At 38.0% G+C, this 12,022-nt stretch overlaps 1 protein-coding gene across 10 annotated transcripts in view; it reads right to left on the reverse strand.

Annotated features, from left to right (window-relative positions):
* ccdc57 (coiled-coil domain containing 57) overlaps positions 1–12,022 on the reverse strand; it is a 176,995-nt gene that overhangs the window by 44,700 nt on the left and 120,273 nt on the right. For all 10 annotated transcript variants that reach the window (XM_060844955.1, XM_060844956.1, XM_060844961.1 and 7 more), the window contains 3 exons: positions 7,588–7,722; positions 1,752–1,989; positions 282–458 (listed from right to left, as the gene is read on the reverse strand). In XM_060844955.1, coding sequence (XP_060700938.1) covers positions 282–458; positions 1,752–1,989; positions 7,588–7,722 — 550 coding nt within the window. The remainder of the gene's footprint in view (positions 1–281; positions 459–1,751; positions 1,990–7,587; positions 7,723–12,022) is intronic.

The raw sequence follows: 12,022 nt of genomic DNA on the forward strand, positions 1-12,022 counted from the left end.
TTCCTGTGGAACAACTGGTGAATTAAATAGCCAAATTGTGAATAAAGATGTGGTAAGAAAGGGCAAAGGAATGGAATAATTGCAATAGTGGATAAAAGGATGGAATCAATTTGTAATAATAAATTCAGAGTATCACATAACATTATAGGATATTGGTTATCCTTGAAAATGATGAGAAGCAATACACTATATGCTCCAAATGTATTACATGTGATCCTGTAGATTAAAAGAGTTTTGAGGTGAATGAAAATTTTGGAAATTGCAGAATGTAGTGTTCTTACCTATAGTCTCATTTAAAGTACGAGTGTGGTTCTGAAGATAGGTAATGTCTGCAGGGAGGCTTGGAATGGGAACCTTGTCTTTATTAGAAGTTTTTGAAATATCTTCTAGTTGTCCTTCCAACTTTCTGCACTTTTGTTTCAGTTCATGAACTTCATCTTCCAAAGATTTAACATAGTCTTGAAGAGTAGAGAAATAATATTGGAGTCATTTCAACTTAAAGTATATAGTAATTTTGTATCCGTTTGCTCACATTATTATACATCAGAGGCAAAAAAGCAGAAAATTAACCTCAGTAAATGTTTCTGGTTTAAGAACAAAGTCCTGTAGAAACGCAGCAGGCCTTCCAGCATATGAAGATAGAGAAACACAGTTAACATTCCTTGGACGTGCTTCTGGTTGGCCCAATGCACAGAGAGATAACAAACAAGATGCTAGCCGGTGTGATTACTGGGATATATAGAGATTTTAGGAAAGTTTTCTTTCTAACTTATTTTGTGCAACAGAATTCTATTCTGTCATCACATCCATTTTGATTTTATTAAATAAAAGGAGCAATAAAATCAGAGATAGGACACTTGTATAAAAATGTATTAAAATTAAGGACTTGCTGTGAAGTGCATTTAAAATCGCATTATCTTGTTCAGTTGAATATACAGACCAAAGCATTCACATTTCCCCATTAACTTCCCACTGCACTGGGTATCATGTTTGTGCAAATCAAGCCTCTTTTCACTACAATGATAGCAGTCTGTACTGAGTCCCCATTCACTGTTCTGAGTATCCCTCTCTACCGACCAAAACCCCATTCAATGTACCAAGTTCCATATTCATTAGACTACTTACAGTGTGGAAACAGGCCCTTTGGCCCAACAAGTCCACACCGACCCTCCGAAGAGCAACCCACCCAGACCCTACATTTACCCTTCACCTAACACTATGGGCAATTTAACATGGCCAGTTCAGCTAACCTGCACATTTTTTTGTACTGTGGGATGAAACTGGAGCATCCGGAGGAAATCCACGCAGACGCGAGGAGAATGTGCAAACTCCACACAGACAGTTGCCTGCGGGAATTGAACCCGGGTGTCTGGTGCTGTGAGGCAACAGTGCTAACCACTGTGCCACCGTGCCGCCCATATTCAATCCTGATGTGATCTTCTCAAACTGGAAAACTGCTAAAAGGCCATTTAGTCCTGATTATTACAGCAGGAAGAAATCAAGGCTCTTCCAATCTCACCAGATTGTGAGAAGAATTAATCTAAATTTTCCTTCCTTGTCCTGAGGAGCTTAAATACTTTTTAAGTCTTTGTTACTAATTTGGCTGGGACCATCCGACTAAGCATAGGCTAAGAATCAAGCTGACCTGTACTTTTCAGCAATGTACTGCCTAATAAACTGAACATTCGAAGGAACTCTGAAGAACTTTTTGGTATGATCGTGTGCTCCAAGTTTACCTAAAAGTTGGTTACCTGGAGTGCATGGGGTCATAATATCTTTAGATGGTTCTTCAGGACTCTTGAATGATCCAGTTTTATCAAATGATTGATTCTGGTTTTGGTTGGCAGGACTTTGCTCACTCAGCATCTCCATCTCTTTCCTCATTTGTGCAATAACGCTACGCAGGTTCACATTCTGCTCCTGGAGCTTCCGAATAACATCTGAAGGGAATTCTGCATTATTTACATTTCCTTTTTCAGGTATTGCATTCTGCCAAGTTGAAGACAAAATGTGATCACTGTCTTTTTTGGTTTATTGAATTTGTACAAACAGGTAAAAACTCCACATCAAAATATTCTATCAGAGGCTTGTGTGATGAAACACAGAAGTTGAGCACTACTGTAAAATAGGGATTGTCGAAGAACATTCTTTGTGGTTACTGAGGAAATCTCAGAAAATTCAAGCATTCTGCAAGATGGTGTGAATAGCTTTTAAACATCCAATCTAGCATTGTCAATTATGAGTGGTACAAATAAAATCTCAGACCACCTGCAATTATTCTAGCTCAGCTGGAGAAAAAAAATTAATCAATTCTAAAAAAAGTCACAAGACTGTGAAGGTAAAGAAGGACTAGAATTCATGACAAAGAGACAGAATCATGAAAACAGGACCCAGAAGTAGCAAAGTACAGTGATATTTTTGTGTAATTAAATGATACTGTTCAGAAAATTATTTTTCCTTTTACACTGTGCACCTCTTCTTTTGAGAGGACAGGTTAATGTTTACTTATTTTGCCTGTTTGAATCCTTGAGGTAACATCAAAAGCAGCGTATACTCAGGTAATCCATAGTGTCTTCTTTCTGTGTAGCCTCTCTGACTGCTTTATATCCCAGAAAGCAGCATGGCATGTCTTATATCCCTAGCCTCCATACAGAAGTGTTCCCTCAATGACAACTTCACAAAAGCTTTTGTGTGACTGTTTGTTATCACCTTCATTATCAGCTGCATGCAGTCATCTAGGTTTTATTGCATATCATGGCTACTGACAGAAATTTAATCCTTTTATGTGAATCTGCTCAGTTGATCGTACTCTCGTTTCTGAGTTATAGGTTTATTTCCCACTCCTAAACTTGCACAGGCAATTTACATTAATATTCCAGTGCACCATGTGGAAATATGTAATCAAACATTAATAACACAATAAGAGGGAAACATAGCAGTACCACTTCTCTTCCACTCATGGCTGAATCTCTGTTGTAACCTTTCTGTCTTTCCCATCGGACCAAAAGGTACTCTGAATGTGGCTAATCATCCTGATTTACCTCTCTGCAATCTTCACCCACTGGACTACAAACTGGCAAAATAAAACAACTAAAGACATCTAACAGGACTGTTCTAGAGTGCTATAATAGATTGGTGTGGAAACCTGAAGTGTGTCTTCTCAATCTTTATGGTCTTAGTGATAAATATGATGGAGTGAACTCTCGTTCCAAACCAGTATCATCAGGCACTGATATAAAAACGTAGCCTTAGTCAATAAGCAACTATTCAGAAACCTGCCTTGTACTTATGAATAGCATTGACATTAGGGACTATTTTAAAATGAAAGAACAACTGCAGCTGCTGGAATAGCTTGCATTCATGTACCTAATGAGCTACTTTATGTTACATTGTGCATTGAGAGAATGGTATTTTGTTTTGAGAAGAAAATAGCTTGCTCAAAATGAAGGACAGTCAAGTTTGTCCTATTGATGACATCTATCTGAAAATTAATATTGGAAATAAAGTGGAAAGTTCACACCAACAAGGCACCACTTATATGCTTGATGCAGCAGCAGTAGCAGATTGCCTGAAATTATAAATGAACCCCGTGCTGCTGGAAAAATATTGTAACAGAAGTAGCCCAGTGACTTTTACTGCCATGCCAATGCTGATCTTCTGGTGTAGATGTGCACCAGTTCCTGAGCAATAAAGTGACATCTGTCTCCAATGGTGCCTGAATGGAAGTTATCCTCTTTGAGCTTCTCTTTATAATCCTTTAGACCATCAATTTAAGCATGGTATAGCAGAATGGAAATACCATTACATTCTAAACTTCATGGCTGAATTAATCTTTGCACAATCTGCAGCAAAGTTGACAATATTGGTAAGTTGGAGATAGTGAAACTGTCATCTATTTTTATTTGCAAAGTTTTAATAAATGCATTATCCAGCAAGAAAGCTTTTGGCAACATATTTATTTCTCCAATGCCATCCAGCAATCAGCAATATTACTTTCACAGGATTTGATTGAAGCAGATCACAGTTTGTCAGAGAAAGAAATCCAATGTGGACTTCAGTATAGAACCTAAATCTTATTTGCATGCAGCAGATGGGGTTTTGACATGGTTCAACAGGCCATCCTCAATACTGGCACATGACTATCCCAGGGATTTTTTTTTTAAAAAACTGCCAATGTTTCTTGCAAATTCCTGATCAATTTTCCCAGCTACATTTCCCAGATGAGCTACAACTGCAGGATGGAGACCAAATAGCAGGAAAACCTGGCCTACTTTAAACCCCAATCAATTTAGATAAATCTCTCCACTAGAGGGCATGCTCATTCCATAGAGTCATAGAGATGGACAGTATGAGAAAATACACGGCATTGAATTTTCAGAAAGATTGAAAATACAGGTATGGCAAACTGTTACACAATTTTGTACTTTTATTTAGAGCATTTTTTTGCATGCTCATTTTCTCTTCTAGAGGTATAGTACAAATATATTGATGTTTTACAATTGCACAAGTATTAGGAATTATCCGGGGTACTTCAGGTGGTAATTTATTCATTGACATTGAGACTTTTGCAAGGCTAAATGACAAGAGGTTTTCTAATAATCTCACACTATTGCAAAGATGCTCAACCCTCACGGAGAAAATCCCCTCATCTCTGTCCTTAAAGGGATTATCCATAATTTTTTTAAACAGTACTCCCGAGTTCTTGACTAACCCACATGAGGAAACATCATTCCCATGTCTGCCTTGTCAAGACTGTCCAGACTTTTTCACACTTCAATCAAGTTACTTCTTGCACTTCTGAACTATTCTGAAGTTATATCGAACTCAAAAGCGTTAACTCCGTTCCTTTCTCTTCAGATACTGTCAGACGTGTTGTGTTTCTCCATCAGTTTTTGTTATTATTCCTTTTTCTTATGTTCAATTCCAATTGCTTTCAAAGTGTACTATTCAATTAGCCTTCTCAATTACTTGCTATATGTAGTGATTGTAATGAGGTCAGCCAGGTGGATCTCCCAGAATATGAGTTCCCTGATTGGGACTGCTAATCTGGTCCAAACAGGGAGCCTGGCTAACAGATAAGAACAGGAATATTTTATGAAGTTGATGGTATAGTGGTATTATCGCTAGATTGTTAATCCAGAGACCCAGATAATGTTCTGGGATCCAGGTTCGAAAAAGAATGTCAGACATCCTGCTCACTCAGAGCTGGATCTGAGGGGGCCAAATCAGTGGGATTGTGGGGTTGCAAGTGGGGTGTGGATTGGTTAAAATGCTCCAGTTGCGTGTGCAGGTGATGGAACTGTATTAGCTGCAACTTCACCAGTCCCGTGGAAGCTATGTTTAGGGTGATGATTTTTTATATTTAGAAAAGTAGGTCCGTTATTTTGAAAAACATCTTTTGTTGTTAACATTTGTCTGTTGTGCCAATTTAAATACTATGGTGTCTAGGATATTAACAGTTTGTGTCATGCCTTTGTCTTTAGTGGAGGATTGATAATTATGGAGAATATTGATGATCCTAATTCTGCTTGAGAGTCCAAAGACCCAAAACACCAAGACAAATGTAAAGGTATTGTTACTAAGTGATTGCATCATCTAGTAAATGAATTAGAATGAAAAGGGAACACTGGTTCAAAAAAGCCCCGAGAAAGTCTCAAGAATGAGTTATTTTGAAATCTGCAAGTCACCCTGCTTGCAGTTGAGTAAACAGCTGAACAGGTCACATGATCTCCTTCACTCCTCCATTTCACCCTCAGTTAGAAATACAGGCCCAAAACTAACAACCAAAATACAGGCCCCAAAAATAACAACCTTATAAAATTCATATATGTAACAAACACTTTAACATCACATTCACCTATTACCAGTCTCAACAAATTCATTTAATATTGTCCAAGCTTTCTCCCCCCAAACGGATAAGTTCAGGTATGATTTGTTCAAAGCTTCCAAATCCTACACAATACTCCAATATTTTCAAACCTGTGTGTCACACCCTTTCGTACAAAATGTCCAGCAAAATTAAAAACAAAGAATAAAGAACAATACAGCACAGGAACAGGCCCTTCAGCCATTACAGGATCTGTATTCCTCTATTCCATTTGGGCTCACAGCTAGTGTTGCAATTTGTATTTTGTGATGCAAATTTTCATCCACTTCCCTTTTAAAAGCTACTACAAACTCTCTTTCTCTCACTATTTGTACATGTCCAAACATCCTACAAACAGGAAGAGTATTCAAACCTCTTCTTTTTCCTCAATCTTAAATTTATGCCTAGTTATCAACTCATCAGTTAACTGAAATAGTATTTCCTGATTTATCTTCATGAAATGACCTGCATTTACTGTAATTTTATCAGTTCTCCTCTCATTTTGTTTCAAATAATTTAACCTTTATGGGTAACTAATGTCTGATCAGTGATATCATCTTTATGAATTTCTTCTAAGCTTTCTCAATTGCCTTGACATCATTGCCAGAATAAGGCTGCCAAAGCAAAGTATGATATTATAGCAGGAGCTCAATGAAAATTAGTGTAGCTTTAACATGTTCTTGGCTCTAGTACACTATATTCCTATTTGTGAACTCAAACAAACACAATTTGTTGTTTCAACTCTAAACTATTTGTGAAATCCTTTCTCACTTAGCATCAGAATTAGTGTCTCAGCCTTTAGCCTCATATTCTTGCGCTCTGAAACTCAGCTAAAACTTTTGCAATCCGTCTTTCCAATTCTAAAAATCTCCTCTAAACAATGCACTTTGTCCATATTAATCACCTGGTCTACCACTATTTCTTAATTTGGCTTGGTCTTTACAACTCTTCTTATAAAGTATTTTGGGATTTTTGATACACAGAAATTAATATATAAATCTAATGGGTTGCTATATTACCATTTGAAAAGCACTTCAGTTCAGTTGAAGAAGTGAAAGAATGTCTAAGGGCAGGCAGCACGGTGACGGAGCATGTGTACATTCTGCCATAGTTTAGCTAAATTTGTTTAGAAACATGTAATCCCATTCTGAAGCTAAGTAGGGGACAATTGGTGGAATTTATTTTTTTAACTGGGATTTTCTCTTTTAAGTTTCTCCATATTACCTGTTCACACAAGAAGGAATTTGCTCTTTCTTTCACTTTTCAGATTGTAAAACTGAAGGTGCAGAGAATCCTCCTGTTTTTCCTCTCTCCTGTTTATAAAACATCTGTCCTCTCCTGAATCCCTATGCTTGGTAAGGATTGAGTACTGAAAAATGAACTACTTTATACTATTTGTACAATCCTAGATAGATTAGCAGTATGGTATAAAATTAACTTACTCCAAAATCATCGTTCTTTCTGAAGGAAATTATCTAGTATTGGGCTGGTTTGTGGAACCTTGTATGAAAAAGTGTTCCTTTCCAAACAGCTTTGGCAGAATTATCCTCATTATGGAGAATCTTGCTTATTTCGCAATTCACAATAAAGGAGCAGCCTGCTTTGGAGAAAGCACTCCAGCAGTTGCAATACCATCAACATATTATCATCTTTCACTTTTATAGACAGAAAGTGAGAAACAAGCATAAAATAGGGTCAAAACATTAATAACTAATTTTCACCTGTGAGCTCTGTTCTGGAAAAATACCATGAAGCTGCAGTGCAGATACTGCTTGGTCTCTTTCTCGGGTCAATGTTTGGACAAGAGTCTCCATCTCCTGCAGTTTACATTCGTTGTCTTTTAGTTCAGCTGAAACCTGAAGAGAATAACATGAACAGGTTTCAAAATCTTGCAGTAGAATCTGGATCATGATTTACCAAATGGTAAAATCACCCAGGAATCTTCCCCAGCAGTAATTCTTAGCAGTTCATTTGATTTACTTAAAAGCACAAATATTCTTGCATTTTCTAAAGCCAATTTTATTCCCTTCCTATCCTCTTTTGATGGTCTTATCTACTTACATGGTGAGGACAGTGCAGGGGAGAGAGAGAGCGAGAGAGAGAGAACCTGCACAGTTACTGCCTTTGCTGTTTGAATTCGTATATCGCTGGACATCGGAGTGCATCTGGGAAAATTAAACAGTGAAATTCACAACTAATCTTGGAGGAACTGTTGGGCGAAATTCACAGCACAGAATCAGATAAGTTAATTGTTGTTTTAAGTCTGTCCAAGAGAAAGGCTGCAGTAGTGGGTACAGTGGATTCTTTCTTGATTATATATGTTTTTGGAGACAAGTCTCTCGATTAAACTTAAAATATAAGCCATAGCTATTAAATTAACCTGGGGCAGTGTTTGTAGAGAAATAAGACAGTGTTATTTTCTGGCTCTGTAGATTGTGAAGGAGCAAAAATGGCCTTTACAGTGATATGTACTTCTTGTCAGATGTGGGAGTTTAAACAGAGTTTAAGGGTTACTGTGGATTATATCTGCCATAAATGCTGTTGGATGTGAATCTTATCAGATCAAGTGGATCGGTTGGAGAGACAAATAGAAGCGATAATGAAGGATTCGGCGATGGTCATGACATTGAATGTCAAGGAATGATGGTTAGATTCTGTCCTCTTGGCCATTGCTTGACATTTGTGAAGCACAGATGTTACTTCATATAATCATAGAATCCCTACAGCGTGGAAACAGGCCATTTGGCACAAGTCCAGAAAGACCCTCCAAAGAGCATTGCACCAAGACCTATTCCTTTACACTATCAATCTACATTTCCCATGACTAATGCACCTAACCTACACATCCCTGAATACCATATGCAATTTAGCACAGCCAATTCGCCTAATTAGCACATCTTTGGACTGTGGGAGGAAACTGGAGCATCCAGAGGAAACCCACACAGACGCAGGGAGAATGTGCAAACTCCACACAGACAGATGCCAGAGGCTGGAATTGAACCTTGGTTCCTAGCGCTGTGGGTTTAGCAGTGCTGATCACTGAGCCACCGTTCCACCATTTGTCAGCTCAAGCCTAAGAACTGCCCAGGTCTTACTGTATATTGGCAGTATGCAGTGACTAATGAATTGCAAATTGTACTGAATATGCAATCATGCAAATATCCACACTTCTGACCATGATGGAAGGGAGGTTATTGATGAAGCAGCTTAAGATGGTTGCATCCAGGACCCTACCGTGAGGAACTCCTGCAGCAATGTCCTGGTACTGAGATGATTGACCTCCTGTCACAAAGCTGGTCCTTTTCTCAAGGATACTGTGTCTTTGGTTTTTTTTCCTAGAGGGGTCATAAAGAGGCCAGGCTCCAAATTGACTGGTTTGGTACAAAGATAAAAGGGTATTAAAAGGTCTTTTTGTTTATACGTAAACAGATGAGACTTTAGGCCAACGTTTTTGTTTTTAGAAGTAACTTGTATAATAAAAGGAGTGACCTAGAAACTGAAGTCAAGTTAGAGTCAGTTCAGCAGTGAGCTGCATGGAAACAGGCTGCTAAGCCCTCTCTTCTTCTGCTTTTCTAACTTCAATCTGTAAGCCTTTGTTTCAAAGATGTGCTAGTTAGGTGAATTGGCCGTGCTAAATTGCAGATAGTGTTCAGGGATGTGTGTAAGGGATTTGTTTATTCGGACTGTTGTGCACACTCAGGACAGCATAATTACGTCCAGTTTGGATAGACCGAGTTCTGTAGGTGTTCTTTATTCTGTTCTTTGTGTTTCATTCCATAATTTTGCAAATAAACTTTGGTCTGTTTTAAACCCTGGTAGTCAACCTAGCTTACTCCAGAGAATTTTCACTGTATATTTACCGAAACAGATTGCAAAGTTATAGTCTGGATTACCTGCTTAAGAATGTTTTGAGTGGTCTCAAATATTTTCTTTTGTTAGGAATGCCACCAACCTGTAGCGTTTTCTCCCCAGTACCCATTTATTTTGATTTTACCAGAATTCCTTGATGTTACATTTGGTCAAATGCTGATTTGATATCAGGGCAGTCACTCATCTCAATTCTGATATTCAGATCTTTATCCATGGTTAAATCAAAGCTGTAATGAAGTGAGGAATCAAATGGTCCTGACAGAAATCAAATTGAACAGCATGAACAGATTATTGCTGTGGTACTAGTGTTTGATAGCAATTTCCATCACTATATTGAAATGGAGGTGACAATGGCATTGAGATAATATCACTAGATTAATGATACAGAAGCCCAATCTTATGCTTCACTTAAATGGGTTCAAATCCACCGTAGAAACTGCATGTAACCTACCTGTGACTCCAGAAGCACAGCAATGTTGTTGACACTCAAGTGATTCTGAAATCACTCGACAAGTCACTTTATTCAAGGGTAATTAGAAATAGGCAGCAGCTGCTGGCCACACCAGTGACGACCAGGCCCCAGGAACAAATATTTTTGAAACAAAATCACAACTCAGCATAAAGCAAGTGTGAAACAGTTAGACTTTGCTGAACTGTGCCACTCAACCATAAATAAATTTGCTGACTCAAACCAAGAGATTGGCTCTTCTAACATATGGCTTGATAATAGTTTTTACGTTACATAGAAGGAGGAAAGAATAATCAGCAATGACCCAATTCATGAATAACTTCACAATTTACAAACATTTCCCATTGTCTTCAATTTACAATTGAAATAGGATTAAATTAGAGAACTTCAGCAATCTATTCATGACCATTCTACAATACAATTCCCATTTTTTCATTAAAAATACTTCAGAACTTTCTCACAGCTTTTAAAACAACAGATATATCTGATAATCTGCATACAAGAACTAGAATTTGAGCAGCCAGACTATTACAAGGGAACATTTGGCTCATATTCAAAGGTTACTCAAGTTATCTGCGTAGCTGTTGCCCTTTTAGCCATGGATCGGAGCAAAAGGATATACAGATAATGAAAATCCCCTCCGCATAAAAAAGGTTTCCTAATGTAAGTAACTGACTTGCACACTGGTTAAATTTATTACAGCTGAAGTTAGCACCCGCTTTGTTTTCAAATTATAGAAACACCCCTTGAAATTTCCCTTGCTAATTAGTATACATAACCTGACCGCCAAACACAAAAAGATCAAGCATGCAGAAGCATTCACTGCAGCACAGATAGGAACATTGGCAAGAAGGCTCTACTTTGCTCAAACCTCTCATCATCTTTCCAGTCTGCTGCATAAATGCTCACATGTGAATTCAAAAACTGACAAAAATATGGCCATATTAGATTAACTGCTTTACAAGGGAAAAATTACATTCTTCCAGCAACTTGCAGACAATTTGCACCTGACTAAAATGGACTTTCCTTTTTAGCACCACATCCCTGGCCAAGAACTAACATCAATGCCAATTAACCTCGTCTCATCCCACCCCAAGGGATACTCAGACAGGTCTCTAAATTCTTCTCCATATTTGCTTCTTTGGCAACAGAAAATTGAGAAAGTTAATAAGAATTATGTGAAATAGACCCAGAATGTTGAATCATTAGAGGAAAAGAATTAAGTACAGAAATCTTTGCAGCATAACGCTATGAGTCAACACATCATTTATATTTCAAATATTCTACATTCTAACTAAATGCCATAAATTCCATCTCCTGATAACTAGAATCATACAGCATGGAAACTGAGCCATCAGTCCAAATTGTCCATGCCAACCAGATATCCTGAATTAATCTAGTCCCAGTTGCCAGCACTTGGCCCATTTCCCTCTAAACCCTTCCTATTCATATACCCATCCAAATGCCTTTTAAGTGTTCTAATTATATATCAGTCTCCACTACCTCCTTTGGCAGCTCATTCCATACACACACCACCTCTGAGTGAAAAAATTGCACCTAACGCACAATTATTATGGTGATAGAAGAACTGTAGTTAGGTGGGTGCACTTGGAATGATTTAGGTGTGATGTAGTGGTAGTGCCCCTACCTCTGGACCAGAAGAGACATGGGTTCAACATCCACGAGTTCCAGGGGTGTGTAATATCATCTCTGAACAGGTTGATTAGGAAATATCTATGCTCTATACCATTGAGGACATTCCATTCCAGGCTCTGAACCCTGTCATTTTTGAAACCCAAACCTTCTATGTGGATGGA

Source organism: Hemiscyllium ocellatum, chromosome 25, assembly GCF_020745735.1.
Source record: "Hemiscyllium ocellatum isolate sHemOce1 chromosome 25, sHemOce1.pat.X.cur, whole genome shotgun sequence".
Classification (NCBI taxonomy): Eukaryota; Metazoa; Chordata; class Chondrichthyes; order Orectolobiformes; family Hemiscylliidae; genus Hemiscyllium; species Hemiscyllium ocellatum.